The sequence below is a fragment of the Diabrotica undecimpunctata genome, chromosome 5 (assembly GCF_040954645.1).
Source record: "Diabrotica undecimpunctata isolate CICGRU chromosome 5, icDiaUnde3, whole genome shotgun sequence".
Taxonomy (NCBI): Eukaryota; Metazoa; Arthropoda; class Insecta; order Coleoptera; family Chrysomelidae; genus Diabrotica; species Diabrotica undecimpunctata.
Genome location: NC_092807.1, coordinates 97,432,419 through 97,451,334, shown reverse-complemented (window position 1 = coordinate 97,451,334; position 18,916 = coordinate 97,432,419). Strand labels below are relative to the sequence as shown.

Genomic DNA, 18,916 nt, shown 5'->3' with positions numbered 1-18,916 from the left:
TACTGTCGTGTTCTGAAACATATAGAGTGTTGTAAAATTTCACATTTGGCGGGGACAAAAACAATAACAAAAAGTAACAACATGTCTGTCACAAGGAGACAAAGTAAAATGCAGGAAAGGAAGGAGGATAACAGAGAAGATGAAACAATTTTGGAAGAAGTATCGGATAATGAAGGAAATGTGACAATAATTGAGGAGAGAGAAGAACTATCAGGAATAGATAAAATATTACAACTAATGCAACTCCAGTCACAAACAATTGATAGAAATCAACAAGAAACAAAACAGACAATGGAAGAAAACCAACGGGAAACAAGGCTAGCAATAGAACAAAAATTAGAAGAAAATGATAGAAAAATGGAAAAGCGTTTTGACAAATATGAAAATGAGGTAAAAGTCTGTTTAGAAAAAGTCAGAGAAGAAACAGAGAGGAAACTAGAGATGCAGAGAGAAGAAATAGAAACTAAAATGAAAGATATTAAGACTGTACAGAAAAAAGAATTAGAACAGTTAGAATAAAAATTTGAAATGGCGCTACAAGAAGACAGGAAGGAAATAGAAAGGAGATTAAAGCAAAATGAAAAACAAATGGCAGAAATTGAACTAAGAGGGGTAGAGAGAAAAGAAGTTATCATCCATGGAACAAGCGAGTCGAAAATACAATTTGGCGGGGATATTCGGAAAACACACCCAGTACCGTTTGTTAAAAATTTGAAAACCAAATTACAACATATTAGATATTTTGACGATTGCAAAGAAACAATTAGAAACCATTTGAAAGAAGGAGCAGCGTTATGGTATGAAAGCAAGGAAGATGAGTTTGAAAATTGGACAGATTTTGAAAATAAATTTCTCAACTATTTCTGGGGGAAAAATAAACAGAGAGAAATCAACCAAGAGCTACAGAATGGAAAATATCACGAAAAAATGGGAATATCTGAAGAAAGATATGCTTTGCAGATATATAACAATTCAAAATATCTAGAATACAAATATTCTACCGAACAGCTGGTAGAAATGATCAGCAGACATTTTGAGGAAACGTTGGAAGATCACGTGATTTTGAGAAACTATCAAGATATTGATAGTTTGTGCCAATTCCTTCAATTAAAAGAAGCGAAAAGAAAAGAAATGAGAAATAGAAGACAACATGACCAATATAATGGACCGGAAAGAAGGTATTCATCAAATTATGACCAGAGAAACCGACATCCCAGATCAACAAACGAATATAGGCCGAGAAATTACAATAATTACAATAGACAACAAAATTACGATAACAGGAATGACACACAACAGAGAACATATGAAAATTACAACAGGAATAGAGATGCACAAAATCCTCCGAATAGGAATACTAACGAACAAAGGGACGATAGAAATAACCAGAGCTTCCAACAACAAAATAGAAGGGAGATGAATCATGTAGCAATAGGAAACGACAGACAAATTTCTAATTCTAATCTAATATTTTTAGATGCATTTATAAAACATAAAGCGATTAAAATTGTGATTGATTCTGGATCGGAGATATCGCTAATCAATAAAAAACTAGTAAAAGAATTAAATTTGGACAGATTTGTGTATAAGATTCCTAGGGTTGATTTAGTGGGTGCAAACAATAAAAATTTGACGACAGTAAACGAAGGCTTGGGAGTACAGATAAGAGTGGGAAACAAATTCCATATTATGAAATGTGTGGTGATTGAAGATTTAAATCATGATATGATAGCGGGAATTGATGAATTGAGGAAAAAAGATATCACCATAAATTTTTCGGAAAATAAACTGGAAATCAGAGCAGAACCAGACAACACAGGAGAAGAAAAGCAAACAGATAGGAAAACAAATTCTGGAAGGATCAATGCACAGGAAAAACGCAAAGAAATCGATATGACTGTAGAGGATAAACCGAAAGTACAAGAACAAGATCTAACAGAAAAGAAAAAGAGAAGGAAGAAAAAGAAGAAGAGTTCGAAAAGAAAGCAGGAAAATAAGATGGAGACCAGAGAAAAACAGGAAATAGAAGGTACAGAAGAATTGTTGGCAACCGACGATAAAACAGAATGGAAGCAGGAAGAAAAGGAAGGTATCATCAGAGAAATGAAAGGAATAGAAACATGGTGCTCGGAATACCAAAGGGAATTAGAGGATAAAAAGAAAACAGAAGAAAAAATGGCATTGATGGACGAGAATCCAGAATTTTGTGAAGAAGTATTATGGACAGTGAACACATGTGAACAAAAGGTGGATGAAAGAAAAATAAATTGTGGAAAAAACATGGAGAAGGAAATAGAGAAGATTTTAGGAAACCATGGAGATTTTGTTAATAAAGTAAATCAAGTGGTTAAAAATTATGAACTTTCTTTTAAGGGAAAATACTTGGAAAAATTTAAAACGAAAATATATCCAATCCCGTATAAAGACAGGCAATATACGGGGTATTTTAACATTCACGACATCTATCAATATCATGAATAGATTTTAATAACATAGTGAAATAATTTGATCCTAGAAAACTTTTGTCATTTTTAAAATTTAACAAAGAGTTTTCGGCAGATCAAATGGCGGGGATTTGTTATGATATGTAAAATCGAGAAAAATATTGGTTTGTTTAAAAATATTTCAAAATTCAATAACATTAAAATAATTCAGATAAGTAGGATAATATCCAACAAACATTTCGAAGAAGGAGAGCTATTAATTTCTTGAATTACCTGTACCAAACAAAAAGTAAGCTTTGCATAAATTATTTCTTTGTTATACTTGAGTGACCCGCATAATTTTAAGTGAAAACAAAAAGACAATTGAACGGGGTTTTCCAAAATACATTAATGCAGTGATTAGGGACAAATAGAAGAGATTTTAGATAGAGGTTTCTGTTAGTTTTTAAGAATTATAGAAAATATTATTTGTAAATAAGTTTTAGGAAATTTATAATTATAGGTAAAAATTTGTTTGTTATCGAAATGAAAAAATGGGGGAATTGTGGCGAGTTTTGATTGGCGGAGATTGAAAAAGGTGGGATAATTATGTAGGAAAAAGTTTAGCGAGATTGAAGGGGAGAAGGAGATAATCAGTTGGTTTCCAAGTCTGTAGGAGGAACAGTGATTGTTCTCTGGCGGTTCCTGAAATGTAGCAAGCAGTAGTGTTGAATGTTAGTGAGTTTTTGTGGAGTTAGTGTATCTGACAGAAGCTGAAGCAGCAAAATATTGTAAGTCATATTTCTCTACTTATATTCCAAGAGTCACTGTTCAGGCCAACGAGAGATTCAGTTTATCGTAAAGAGAAGATATTCCAAGAGTCATTTTTCACTCGGGCCAACGAGAGATTCAGTTTATCGAGAGGAGAAAGGCTATCATAATTTGAATGATTTGTGCTTTTGAAGGAGATCATTAAGGACGATATACTTGCAACAATCTGTGTAAGATTGCTGATTACATAGGGAGCGGTTGAGAGGAGATAATACAGTCTACAAGGAACAAGGATTTGGACCACTCATCATCAGAGAGAGATATTTTTTGTTTCTGCAGTTTTTTTTTATTGATAACACAATTTTTACACGTAATTTAGAAAGGATATAAATATTTTGATTAGGAGAGTTAGAATAGTTTGGGATTTTGAGTTTTCAATTAATATTGTTTGTACCATAAATTTTGATTGTTCACGTACGGAGAACAAAATTTTGAGAATCCTTATATGAGATTTGTTTATTGAAAACTTTTGAGTGTGAATTATTTCATTATTTTTATTTCAATATATAGTGTTAGATCATATGTGTTTTTTATTATTCCGGTATTCTCTGGACCTTACCTTTCACATGTAATAGCATAGATATTGAAGCACGAATTTAACCCTGAGATAAAAAAATTAAAAATTGTGATAGAGTCATAATCATATCATTTAAATAATTTTAATTAATCAAAAAAATTAATTAGCTAATTATTGCTTGGCGCACCAAGACTTTAAATATCACAATAATATATATGTATATATATATATATATATATATATATATATATATATATATATAAATATATTAATAAGGTTCCATAATTTTCAAAAATCAAATAGAAAATATTAAGACAAAAATCAAATCACCGACCAACAGAAATCGCAAACACCCTGTCTATTATACCGTTTAGCATTAGTTTTAGGAAGTGTTTTTTTTTTCGGAAAATAAATTTTATACGTTCAGAGACATTCCCAGAAAATAGCAAGACAATATATTGGTTTTTCTAACGGTTTAGTTTTATAGATTATAGATTTCTAAATAGACATTTTTGTAAACAGTTCTACCTTAAACTTTCTATTGTATGGATTACCAAGAATTATACAATAGGGTAGGTTTGTAAATAGTTTGTGAGAGGTAATTATCCTTTTTTCTCTAGAAATTGAAAATGTTTATTAGATGACCGACGGATTATTGGATAGGAGAAAGCTTTTTTTCTTTGAAGACAGTAAAATTTGTTTGGATGGAGATATGTTCTGATTGGTTCAACGAAAAAGAGGAGGAAGATGAAAGGATTTGGGATAGAGTTTTGCAAGAGGGAGGAAGGCATTGTGAATTGAATATCGGGCGAGTATACTATAGTTTTTTTTTTGTGGAGACGACGTTGCTAATTAGCCAAGTTTTTTAAAAAAAGTCTAGATTGTCAAAAGTTGTATTTGTGTTTGGTGGAAAGCGTCCCAACTGAGGTAACAGACAGAAGAAATAACTGACATGTTGTAAGTAATAAACAGATGTATAGTTTTATACTGGACCAAGTCGATTAGTTGAGATATCCTTGTGTCTGGAGAGGAGGAGTTTATTCATGTAGTAAAGATTTGGAGCAGAGGAGATTAGCAGGAGTATTCTGGAGAAACTAAAAGGTACGAGCAAGGTGGACAAGGCATAATCAAAGGAGAGAGAGGTGAAGTCATCAATTTTGGGAACAAAAGGTTAGTTTCGTCATTTTTAGAAACAGAGACTTTCAATCACGACCACCTATTTAAATTAGAGTTATTCTTTTTTTTGTTGGTTTTATTGAGAATTATGATACATGATAATTTATCGGGAGTCACTAAAATTAAGAAATTTTAGATTTGCATATAAGCTTAATTAATTTGTATTGATAATTGTGGATGTATGATTTGATGGATGTTTGAGATTTTTATTCTAATCATTGTATATGGCATATTTATGTTTATTCAAAATTTTTACTTTTAATATTTGATTGGTTTTTTTTAATATAACATTTGCTTTGTAAGTCATAATTGTGCTGTAATTTTATTTTCCTATTGTCTATCCTTTTTTCCTTAAAAGCAACTAGCAAAAAATACTTAGAAGCCACGTTTTATTTTTAATAAGTAAAAGAGCTCTGAGATATCATATTAATTTGTTAAAAAAATAAATATTATAAACATACAGTTTGAGCAAATCACAACAATATATGTCTCTCGTTCTCATGGTCCATATCGTCCAACGAGATGGACAGATGACATAAAAAGAGTGACTACAAATTGGATTTAGATGGCGCAAAACGGACGAAGTGGAAAAGCATGAGAAAGGCCTATGTTAAGCAGTGGACGTTAGAGGTTAGTTGATGATGATGATGATATATGTCTACTTTAAAATGTATGATACTTCTGTCACACACATACAATTTTAATAAATAAATCTCACCTTGGGCAGTTTGTTGATCTGCTGTGAATCCATATGTATTCCTCCAACTTCTATGGCATTAGGTACTAAGGGAATCGGTAGATTAAGTGTAAAATGCGAGTTTATTAAAAATAAACTAAATGACTTCATGAGATCACCATGTTCGTACAAGTCTATGCCTGTATATTTTTTTGATAGAGCGTTACCTCTGGAAGCTATATTGATACGATACATTATGTTGCAATAGAAATGTGAAATTGTGTTTTCTACTCTTCCAAAAAAGCTCATTTCATCCGTGTTTCCCAATAAATGATTTGGGAGGTATGCGGGGTTGTAGGGAATACCGAACCATTGATACATCCATGGCATCCAAGAAGCGGAATGCAGTCCTGGTGGAAATTAAAACATCATGGTTACTGTTAAAACAAACAAAATACTAATATCAAAATATCAATATGTTCTTACCAATGATTGGCGCATCAAATCGTTTAGCTACTCCCATAAAACAGTTTGTATTAAAAATTTCTAGCAACACCACATCAAATTTATTGTCTTCTTTTAGAAATGAGTGTAAATTGGGGTGTGCTAATCCTTCAGAACAGACTGTTTCAGCCATTGATGATAATAAAAACATCACAGTGTATCTATCTAGTTGTGTTCCTACAAAAAGAATTGTGTACATTAAAGATAAAAACTTTATTTTCAGCATACTATAGATGCCCTCAAACAGCTACTTGTGGTGCAGCTACAGCGTACAAGGCATTAAGGAATCTGACGATAATAACAATCTACAAGAATCTATCGCTATGGGTGGTTAAAGATTAGTATATTCGCGGTAACGTATGTAGAACGCTTTAAATACGGTGACATTTGATCCGTTCTTTTTTATAATCGACTGGATGTCTATGCTGAAGCAAAAAAAATTAGTTTGGGAAGCAGTTCGTTAGTAGAGTCTACAGTGTTATTTGCTGAAATTTAAATTGAATATGGATGTAGCAGTTGGTGCATCACTATATATAGCAGCAAAATATTACGTACGATAACAATACTTATTTTATAGAAAGTGCCAGGAAGGCGTAAAAGAGGGAGAATAAGATTGTCCTGGAGTGGAAATATCAGAAAGACGCTGAATAACAAGAATTTGGGAAAAGAGGATGCTTAAGACAGGTTGCGTTTACAATTTGAATAAGAGTTGTTTCAATCGATGATATCTAGATCACCTGTGTGGGCAGGTATCTGTATACTTTTAGTTTTATTCAGTAGATACTACGTGTATAAAAGAGCAATGTCAAAGACACTTTTTTACTAGTTTTAGCAAAAAATATTAATTAATGTAAGCTAAAATTCTATGTCAATAAATATTTAATAAGATACCTATAATACATAGGAGAATGGTAATTAACTTTGACAAGCATGTAATTATTTCAGAATAATTCAAGTATTACGAGAATGTTATTGTGTTCTTTCTTAATAAAACACATTGTATGGACGACACAATGTAATATTAAAAAAAAAATTATATTAAGAAAAAATTTTATTAAGATAATGAAAAGAGCAAACGTACACGCAAATATTTTAAAAATGTTTAGTCACAAAAAAGGATTGGTATTGTTTATTTACAGAAGGATAAAGTAAGAGACTTGCATGTACAAATAAAAAAAAAACGAGGATAAATAAAGGAGCAGTATTTAAGTACATCTGTACCTAAAATCTTTTAAAAAGTTAGTCAAAAAGTTTTTTTAATATATAAAAACTGCTTTGTTTTCAAAATATCCCTAAAAGCACTAAAAATACAAAAAATTTTTAAAATTTTTATCATAATTTTTTCTTTGTTATCCTAAAGACTTTAAGACAGCTTATTTTAAATGTAAATTTCAGTAATTTTAAAAAGATTTCATATATTTTTCCTGATAAATTGCTCGTTTTTTAGGGAATTAACTTTTAAATTTTCAACTAAATTTTCGAAAAAGAAAAAATCAGTTTCATAAAGCTATACCTCGCTTTATATTGTATATTATTATATATTATATTATATAAAAAACGAATTATTCAATCATAAATTAATCTATTAATTTGTAATCTCACATTCATTTTTATTTCCTGAATTTGTATAATTTCACCGTGTATAATTGTAAAACATATCGATTAGTAGCTTAACTACAGTTTGTTTAACTTCCTGCAAACTATAGATTGGCTAATATGTATTTACGAAATACATATTAGCTTTCAAAAGTCAAAGGTTTTTGTTCTATGCACAGGGCAATACACTTATTTGCTGAATCGTAGCATTTTAGTGAGAATATAAATATAGCTTCAGGACTAGTTTGGGTTGTAGTCTATTATAAATTTTTACCTCAACAACAACTGTAATGTAATAATTCAGTATCTGTCATTAAACATATATTTTACTCCAAGACTTCAACAATTAGAAAGAATTTGAAATTATAATTACATTCTAATATGTTCACGAATTTGTTTGTTTTTTTCATAAAATTTAGTTTTAAAAGGAACGTTTTTTTTTATACCACGTTAATTTTTTTGGTTATTCACGAAAACCAGTTAAAAACATGTTTTTTTTGGACATCTATAACAACGGATAATTCAAAACGTATTGGGTTAACAAAAAAACTTCGTATGGCATTTTTTATGGCAATTTAAATTCGGCATATGAATTTGGTAACGTGAGTTTTATAAATCCAAAACTTTCTACAACTTTTAAAATTTCAAGTACATCCTCTACCTCTTAGGTTTAGATTTAGGTTACTTTTACTTTCTACTTAACTTTTGGACTCAAGCCCAGAATTGCTTTTTCTTGGAAGGTGAAGGCCACCCCTTCTCAAGGGTGAAAAAGAAAAAGAAACAATAAGGGCTCTTGTTAACGAACGTTTTTTTCAACGGGTAACGGGCTGTCGTAAGTAACAAGTGCATGCAATACATGTTATATCATGTTGTCGTCAAAGCAAACAATTATACTAGCGTATTATTTGTATAAAAAATGCAGAAAAAACGGGAGAAGCGTAAAAGAAAAATATGGATACATCTTATTTTGTTAGAAAAAGAAAATTATGTCGTTCTTTTTTCCTTGTCCGATAATAACTCGACTTACTTTTTAAGCTTTCCGTGGTTCTATCCCACAACACAGGTCGATTTTCGACCGCACTTATTAAAATCTCCATATCAAAATCCATATTTTAGCGGCAACAAAGAAAGACATTTATTGAAACAACGGATGCTCGTCCAACGCCGGTAACACACTTGCATACACTAAAATGGTTCACTGGAAAGTTTCGAACTTGGATTTGTGATTGAACATTCACTGAGGGTTCAGTGCACCGGCCCGACGAACGTCTTGCCGAGGGGGACTGGATACGTAGACGGTGAAAAGTTAACCAACGGATTGGTTGCCGTTGCGTGAACAAACATTCATACGAACCTGAACGACACTGAGCAACGGCCAACGGGACGGTTTCAAAAACGACTCGTTGACCGTTGTCGTTAACAAAAGCTCTAAGGCTGAAAATGCATAAATTGACTAATTCTAAGTATTTTTTGTTCTATATTCACTATGTCAAAACTTTTTGACTTATTTGGGAGTGAAAATGTTAACTTTAAAACGTTTCCAGACGGTTTTTCACAAATTACTCAAAAAAAGTAAGTATTTTATATCGAAAAAATATAAGCAAAAATGTAGGATCTAAAAAAAAAAACAAAAAAAAATGCTGTAATTTATGTAGTCTGTAGATACAGCAGAAGCTGTATCTACAGAGTTGTAGCGCATGAAAAGTAGGTTATTATTTTGTCAAATTTCAAATTGAATATTTCACCGTAAAATAACCAAAAAATTAAGCACATTTCGGGGAAAACTCATAAAAACTCATCAAAAGTGTTTAAAAATACTTTATTTTTGTTTTTTATTTTAGTTTCTAGTATCAAAACTAGCAAGCTACGCTCAAAATAAAGACAGTCCCTTTTTTTGGTAAAAAAATGTGAAAATCACCCCATAATTTGCACCCAAATAAAATTAATCATTACCGCTTTACAATTTACTTTATTTATGTATTGTTTAAATGATTTGTAAATTTGGCCGATTCAAAAAGGTTATTTTTGAAAAAAATTGGTTTTAAAGTATATTTTTTTTTTAATTAAAAAAATGCTTTTTTTTTCAAAATAACTTTACATTTATTAGTAATACAAATAATATAGAGAAATAAAAAATATAGGTTTTGCTTTCCTGCACATTTTGGTTTTTTTTTTGTTTTTTTGTAAGACAAAAATTTGTATGGGCAAAAAACTAGTCACATATTTTAAAAGATATCAGAACGTGTATACTGGAACATTGTAAGATACACATAATGTGCTATTAAGACACAGACATACTTTCACCCATCCTTACAAACTAATAAGGGTTGTTTTTTAAGTTGAAATAAAATAATTTCATAACATTTTGATTAAAAAAATTATTGCATTTATAGCTTCAATACATATAAAATAAATAAATAAAAAGGGGTGGTTTTTATAAGAATATAAATTATGTGGTAAAAAGTTAAAACAGTAAAGACATATAAATTTAATGTCACTGTATAAATAAATAATACTAAATTGCTTGAATTTGCAATTAGTTATATGACTTTTTTCTAATAGGGGTAGTTTTCACCCGTAAAAAATAAATAGCAACCAACGGCACAAGTCCAATTTTGAGGTGGACGGTTAGTAAAACCTAAATCAAAATATCCATGCAAATCAGTGTAGACAACTAGACAAGGTATTTAATTGCATTTTTTTAATAATTAATTAATTATTAATCCAAATTTTCATGCAATTCGGTGGTGATACAAAATATTACACGGTATCGTCGTATTTCACATTCATTCACTAGCCTATTGGACTAATAAGTAAAAATTCTGAACTTACCAGTCAACAAATCGAACGTAAACAATTCCGTTTGGTTCTGTTTCTGAGACGCCACTTCGATGGCTCTCCATTGCGGAGAGTTAATTTTTGGTGGAAATCGTGTGATGAGGGTTACATCATGTCCAACTAAAACTAGTTTCTTAAAAAGTGGTTCGAACACTAACTGATGACTCTTTCCTACATGGGGCATTATAGCCAAAATTTTCAAAGAGCTACATTTTAAAACTAGGGATAAAATTAGAAAATATGTACACCATAATTTATTCAATAACATCTCTAGTTCATATATTCAAAGTTAAAATCTCAATGTCAGGAAGTCGATTACTTAACTATAAATATACATCTAATTTTGTAGAGGTAGGAGCTTGCATGCAGATGGTATTTTGTAACGTATCGCAAACTTGAAATTCCAGTGGAATTGCGTAATACTTCTAGAATCGATGTCAATATTTTGATTGATCACGTGCTGATAATTTAATTTATTTAATTCTTATAAAAGAATAAGAAATAAAATACTTGCAAGAAGAAACACGAGCACCAATACCTGTCAAAATAACTAGAGTATAATTTTTATGGTTTACAAAAAGAAATATGGTGCTTTATAAGTCACGATATTCTTCGTCTTCCCACATTTCGCTGTCCTCAACTTTTGCCTTGCATAATAAGCTGCAATAATGAGTATCTTTGCCCTCTCAGAACATGGACTAAGTACTTAAGTTTTCTTCTTTTGATAATCAATAATATTTCAGCTTCATTTCCTATTCTTCGAGTAACTTCTGCGTTTGACATTTTTTGAGTCCATGATATTCGTAGGATTCTTCTGTAACACCAAAATTCAAAGGCGGCCAACTTATTTAGATGCACCTGTTTTAATATCCATGCTTCCAAGCCATAAAGAAGAGTAGTAAATACGTAAGACCAAAGCATTCTTAGGCGTAGTCCTAACCTAGTATCTCGACAACAAAAAATCTTTAAGTTTAATGAATGATGCACGTGCTATTTCAATACGTATCTTAATTTCTTTGGTTCGTCTACTTTTGATGTTATCCATGTTCCTAAGTATTTTTAGTTATCAACACTCTCAATTACAGTATCCTCAATAATCAATTGGATGTTTATGATTTAGTGATGATCATGCATTTAGTTTTTTTTAAATTCATCCTTAGTCGGTATTCATGATAGCATTCAAGCGAGCTGGACGATCTTTATATATAAGCAACCAGTGTTTATGCTTACTGGCAGATTTGGATATAATATTGTCAACAGTTTTTAATCTAGCTCCCTATGAAGTTCTTTGATCCGACAGTAGTAAGGTGCATCGATGATGATTATTAATACTTTATTGTGGTATCGTTGACTAACTTAAATATTAGTTTTACTGAAATAGTCTTAGGTCAAATACCATACATTTAAACGGGTTTTAATATCTGCTTGTGGAGGAGGTTTATTATATATAGATAACTTGCAGTTCTTCTTAAGAGCTAATATACCTTTTTATATTCTATACCAAGCTATTCCACGTAAAATTTTCCACCTATTTCTATCTTAAGCTTCTTTCATCCAGTTTATGCTGATGCGCTTGATATCCATCTAGTCGCTGGTCGTCCTCTGCTTCGATATGCCTCTTGCCTTGGTTGCCATTCCAGAATCTTTCTGGCCATCTATCATCCGTTAATCTGGCAACATGTCCGACCCAAGCCCCTTTAGCCGTGGCTATTTTTTCAACTGCATCTGTGACTCCTGTTCTTCTTCTTATTTCTAGGTTTGGTACTTTATCTCTGATGGTAATACCTAATATTGATCTATCCATAGCGCGTTGTGTAACTCTTATTTTATCTATTGTTCTTTTTGTCAGAGTCAGTGTTTCTGCACCATATGTAAGAACCAGTAAAACGCACTGGTTAAAAACCTTTCTTTTTAAACAAACTGGGATAATAGACTTGAAAATGTTATTCAATCTACCAAAGGCAGCCCATGTGAGACCTATCCTTCTTTGTATTTCAGTTGTCTGATTTTCTCGGCCTAAGCGAATCTCATGCCCTAGATATTTGTAAGCTATTACTTATTCGATGCTATGGCTCTCAATCAGAATTTTACCGCTGACTACAAGGTTGGTCATAAGTTTTGTCTTTGAGGTGTTAATTTTAAGACCAATTGTTTTTGACACTTTATAGAGCGTATGTAGCATTTTTGTAGCTTTATCAACTCTATCAGATATTAAAACGATGTCATCGGCAAATCTTAGTTGGTTCAGATCTTCCCTATTTATATTAATTCCCATGTTATCCTTTCGTTCCATTTGCTTGAACATATGTTCAAGAACAGCTGTAACAATTTAGGGGAGATAGTATCACCCTGTCTAATTCCACGTTCCATTCGAAACTTCTTGGTATCTTCATGAAGGCGGACTCAAGCTGTACCAGTTTCGTAAATACTTTTAATCAAGGCAATATATCGGTAGTCAACGCGGCAGTCAGCCAATGCTCGAAGCATTGTATGATGATCTGTAGTATCAAACGCCTTTTCATAATCTACGAATATAAGAAAGATAGGCTTCTTATACTTTGTACACTTTTCTATTAGCGTTTTTATAACTTGTAGATGATCATCTGTTCCGTATTTGGAGCTCACCATTATCATTTGAAGGTAACGTGGCTGAAAAATTTCGGCGATTCAAACAGTCATTTGAAATTTACCTCGTGGCCAGTGATAATGTAAAATCGTATGATATAATATTGGGTGAATTAGAGAATTATTTCAACCCTAAAAGGAATGTGATCTACGAAAGATTTTTATTCTACAATAGAAAACAAGAGGAAGGAGAGCTATTTGATACTCACCTAACCGACTTGCGTAAATTGGTAAAAAATTGTGAATTTGGGGATGTTCTAGACTCAATGATTAGGGATAGACTAGTTTAAGGAATAATCAATGATCAACAAGAAAAAATGTTGCAGAGTAATGAGTTCCCCTTACAAAAGGCAATAGACATGTGTAGAGCATATGAAATTTCAAAAATACAGTTTAAAGAAGTTCAGTCAAGTCAAACACTTAATGTTCATTCTGTAAAAGGGGGAAATGGTAACCAAACAGCAAGGGGAAAAACTTCAAATAACACTTTTATTACTGGACGAAGCAAAATATGGGAACAGAAGGAAAACTTAAGAAAAAGTGGTCAGTGCAGAACTTGTGGTCGTGATCATGAGCTCCTAAAGTGTCCTGCATTTGGTAAGATGTGCAATAAGTGTTTGTATTACAACCATTTCGAGAAAATGTGTAACAACAGGATCATAAGAGAAGTTCAGGAGATTCAAGAAGTAGATATGGATAGTAAACAGGAATAATTTATGGTAACATCAATTGAGGTAAATTAAATAAAAGGAAATAAGGAATGGAACTTTAAATTTGTGACATCTAGCCCTAGATATTCTAGATCAAATGGGCAGGCAGAACAAGCTGTCCAGATAGCTAAAAATATTTTCAGGAAGTGTGAAGATATTTAGTTAGCCTTATTAGAATATAGGAACACACCACTATTCTTCTTCTTCTCGTGCCACTCCTAGCGGAGATTGGAAATCATCATGGCCACTGCGACTTCGTTAGCAGCGCGCCTAAAAAGTTCAATCGAACTACACCCGAACCATTCACGTAGATTACGAAGCCACGATATTTTTCTTCTTCCCACACTTCTTTTGCCCTTAATTTTGCCCTGCATGATATTTCTTAAAAGTTCGTACTTTTCACCTCTCACAATGTGCCCCAAGTACCACACAGTACACCACTATTAGGATCAGACAAATCCCAAGCAAACTCTTGAATAGTCATAGACTTAGAGGCAAACTTACAAGTTTTACATGAAAAATATTTACCAGAACAGGTAGACCTAAAAAATAAAAAGAATAAATTGGATAATAAAATAAAATTGTACAAGCACTACTATAATAGAAATACAGCTACAAAAGATGTGGCTATAAGAGAAGATGGGCAATGGAAACCCCTGCTGTGGTTAGACGAGGTTTACAAGAGCCAAGATCATATGTTGTTGAGAAAGAAAATGGGACACTTGTAAGACGAAATAGCTATCACTTCAGACCATCTAATAATATGCCTAAACATCATATTAACCTAGCAGACGATTTTGATCACAATGAGAGTGACAGAGCTTCAACATCAACGGCCTGTGAGAGTGAAATACTGAATAAGTTTCCTCCCAGAAGTAAAAGAATAATTAAACCCCCATTTAGATATACTGACTTTGAGGTACTAGTTTTGCAATCAGTATCGTTATTAGTTTTTATTTTAGAATGTTTTTATTCTTAGTTCATTGTTGCAATTTCTTTGTTTTATTGGAAGGAAAAGATGTCATGAGACTGAATAGCTCATGAATGTAAAGTCCTGACAGGACTATGACATAGTACAGGCGGCACAAGGTCTCATGGCATTCAAGTTCATAAATAATTTTTGTTAGAATTTTGTACAATACGTACATAGAACAATAGGAAATTTTTAATGGAAGCTTACCTGCAAGTAACCTATGGGTAAATAAACTATTTACTTATTATATTTAAATTTATTATTATAAGGATATAAAGAGTAAAAAAAACTTTTTTTTAAAATAAAACAAATTAATTAATTAATCCAACTTTTTATCTTTATTTTGTCTTTTCCAACACCTTTTGACAACTGATTTAAGGCCTAAATATATTAAATACGACCACACTAGTAGCCAGATGAATATGACAGCTATAACATCCAATAGATAGTACTGGTAAAGAGGCAAGTCGACAGCTCCTGATTTAATGTGAGGGGCTCCATTGTACTTTACTACATAATCAATCCAGTACAAAGCGGTATTCATCGGAGACACGGGTCGATCTTTAAAACGTTCGGACAAATATTGAGCGTTCTTAAAGTATCTAAAAACAAAAAAAAATGTAAAATATACATTGATAAAGAGCTTAGGTTCTTTTCAATATTAGGAAGTTATGGGAGAATAAGAGAACATATCTTTATTGAATAGGGTATAAGTTTATTCTAGTTTGCAAAATAAATGTATTTTTCTTCTTCCTCTTAATTGATTACCAAGTCCTGTTCATTTTTAGAACTAAATCTAAAGACTTCGATGTCCAGCACTTTTTCTTCTTTGAGGACCGTGCCCAAAATTTAGGCGTGGGTAGCTTCCATGACGATTTGCCGATATCGTTCTCGATCTTGCGCGGCATATAATAATTCATCTGCTGATAAGCCGATAAATTACGATCCATTGACGAAGGTTTCGGAGCCATGAGTATTTCTTACTACCAATTCCTCTTTTTACATCGATCTTTCCGTTGAATATCAACTGCATTATCATGTATCTGCTTCCTCTCATTATATGCCCCAGATATTCGAGTTTTCTCTTTTTTATCATCTTTATTAAGTCGCCTTTCACCTTGACCTACTCTGTTCAAGACTTTTCTGTTTGGAATGTGTTGAACCCATGATATTCTGAGCATTCTATGATATAACCACATCTCAAAGGCTTCTAATTTGTTCATCATGTTAACCTTCATAATCCAGGTTTCACATCCATACAGTAATATAGGATACACAAGTTCAGCTGAGAATTGCTCAGAATAGATCTAAGCTTTATAAACGTTCCTCTTGCAATTCCAGCACTAGTACCATGTCTAGTCTCCGGTAGTCTTAATGTATTGAGGTTTTCAGACCTTGCAATTTTTGTGAGCGTCTCATTGTCTACTCTATTGATATAACTTCTTTTTTTTTGGTTCCTGCGAGTGTATACAGTAATGGATCTCAGCGTCCTCATTTCAATTGTAATTAGAAGATTCTTGGTTGCAGCTTTCCACTCATCTAAATCGCCTAGGTCATTACTGATCTTACGCAGGTTTACATATTCTTGGAGACATGTGCTTGTCACTACAGATGTCACGTAGTTATCCAGATATCAGGGATGCTCTGTTAGTCTGTGCTTTGACGTCCTATTTGAGACTTCTGCTATTGGTAATTTTGACTCCTAGATAAGTGAAGTTTACACCCTGCTTAGCACTTGGTGTTTTGCCAAATTCTCTGCAGAGTTTACAGATATCTTCTTGATGCATAATCTAAAATAGACTAAAAAAATTCTAAAAGGCAAAGCAAAGAAAGAAGAAGGGTAGTAGTAGTTTTAATACTTACCGTTCACTTAATAGATTTTGAAGAGTCTTGGTTAGAATTTCTTCCGTTACATCGCTTAGCAACAGCTTGATGCCTCCATTAACTTTTTCCACTGCCGCTGCATTGGTAAATTGATCTCCAAACTGAGGCAATAATAGCATTGGTTTGCCACAGTCGACGCCTTCCAAAGTACCCAATAAACCAGAATGAGTAATGAATAATTTTACATTGGGATGACCTACAAAAATTAAATATCATTAAAAAAATTGATGACACGAAGTCACTCGTGTACCAAAATCGCTTTCAAACCAAATTGTGGGGCTTTATAATTAGTTCGTAATTTGAGTTTCATTCTTTTATTCCTTGTTTTCTATATTTTTCCTTTAGTCTAGTTTTTTATCCCTCTCGGTCGATTTCAGACATCGACCTTATACCATTCTATACGTGCCACCAATTAGCCAATGTTTGCAGTTTTACAATTTTTCATTAAAATAACATAGGTACAAGATATTACAGGATACATATTATTCAGTGTTCTTCCAGAGCCCGGCCTACATGTTCTGCTCACTGCAGACGGATTCTCTTAAATATAGTGATAACATGTTTTCCGCCAAACTTATACTTTTAGATATTCTGTAGTTTCGTCTGTTTTGGTTGGGGTTTATGTATGCCTCTGATAGCTATAAGAGAATGGGGACTATCAGTAAGTATTCTATGCAGTATTATAAGAGTTTTTTGAGATAGACGTTAGCTAAGTACTTTGATAGACCATAACACCTATTTGCAATTATAATTTTATTTCCCCTAATGTGTTTTATTAGGGTTAACCGATGTTCAAGGATATATAAACTTTTCTGACCGTTTCGAAGTTTTGGTCACTGATAATTAAATCTGCGACAACATTTTCAGCTCTTGTGTTAGGCGGCATAAATGTGGTTTTATTTTGATTTATACGTACCTAATCCCATTGGTTAGGCTGCTTCTACTAGCTCAGTAAGGGTTTCCACGATTATCGCCTAGTTTATGTTATAATGTCCACTTCATTAGAATGTGCTAAAATTTGGACTGATCTACTGCTATCTAAATTAGCGTTTCGTCCAGTTTTTTCTAAGGCTATATTAAAACGCTAAAGCGCCAGCGCATCTCCTTGCCTTAAACCTCTATACATTTCAATTAAGGTTGACGAATACTTCTGAATTTTTGATGCTAATAGTGTCTTGACCTTTATCATGCATATACGTTTTTTATTTGAAATTTTCAACTTATTCATAGCGTTGTAAAGACTTGGTCTTCTGATACTATCATATGCCGCTTTAAATCGACAAAAAAGTGATACACATTGAAGCATGTTCAAAGTATCGCGCCATTTCTATAAATTATTTCCCCTCAATATTTTTTTAACTACACCTTTGGTAACGTTTTAACATCTAGGTTTTAAAGCTTACTTTTTGAATCTATAGGTGGCGTACCTTCTTTTTGTTATCTCTCTGCCTTGTGTTTCTAACAATAAATCTTTCGCCTTTCGAATTTCGAAGTACATTTCCTAAAATTATTCATTTTCTCTACCACATGTTAACCTTCTAAGCAAGAGTTAGTTAGTTAGGTAGAGTTAGTTAGATTTTTAACGGTCACATCTTCTTACTTTTAATTAAGGCTAATCTAGTATTAGCAACAAAATCCCATCTTTAAAGAAAATTAAAGCTCTCATACGAATATCGCAAAGTATTACTTCACTTATGTTCCAACCTTCGAGTTAAACAGATCAACTTGGCTAAGTCGTTATTTAGATAATTTCTTGCAACTCTCGTATATTCAATACCGCCTATAATTGATTACATTCTGCAGCTGTATTACTTTTGAATATTTACATTTGGTTCTTCGCCAGTCCTCAACATTACGATTGCCTCATCTCTACCTGCACATGCCTCACAGATACGTGCCAATTGTATGAAACTGTACTCGTAAGTACGCATTGATAATTTACAACCAGAGTGATTTATCAAGGTGCAATATTTTATTTTCATTTGTGACAAGTAAAACTCATATTATAAGTAGGGTCAAAATATTTATGAATGATTTATATGTATATATATATATTTGTTTCATCCACCTGTATTTAAATACCAGTACCTATCGTTTAAGTTAAAAAAAAATATGATGATCACTAAACTTTATTACATGTCTTCAAGGTGCAATAATTTTTAA

At 32.3% G+C, this 18,916-nt stretch overlaps 2 protein-coding genes across 2 annotated transcripts in view; both read right to left on the bottom strand.

The window, feature by feature from the left end:
* The window catches only part of LOC140441525 (UDP-glycosyltransferase UGT5-like), a 30,352-nt gene extending 19,486 nt beyond the window's left edge, over positions 1-10,866 (bottom strand). The window contains exons 1-3 of the mRNA XM_072532303.1: positions 10,556-10,866; positions 6,110-6,304; positions 5,666-6,033 (exon numbers count right to left, since the gene is read on the bottom strand). Of these exons, the coding sequence (XP_072388404.1) occupies positions 5,666-6,033; positions 6,110-6,304; positions 10,556-10,829 (837 nt within the window). The 5' untranslated portion in view covers positions 10,830-10,866. The remainder of the gene's footprint in view (positions 1-5,665; positions 6,034-6,109; positions 6,305-10,555) is intronic.
* A 4,318-nt stretch (positions 10,867-15,184) lies between these two features.
* The window catches only part of LOC140441523 (UDP-glycosyltransferase UGT5-like), a 33,502-nt gene continuing 29,770 nt past the window's right edge, over positions 15,185-18,916 (bottom strand). The window contains exons 5-6 of the mRNA XM_072532302.1: positions 16,733-16,949; positions 15,185-15,471 (exon numbers count right to left, since the gene is read on the bottom strand). Of these exons, the coding sequence (XP_072388403.1) occupies positions 15,189-15,471; positions 16,733-16,949 (500 nt within the window). The 3' untranslated portion in view covers positions 15,185-15,188. The remainder of the gene's footprint in view (positions 15,472-16,732; positions 16,950-18,916) is intronic.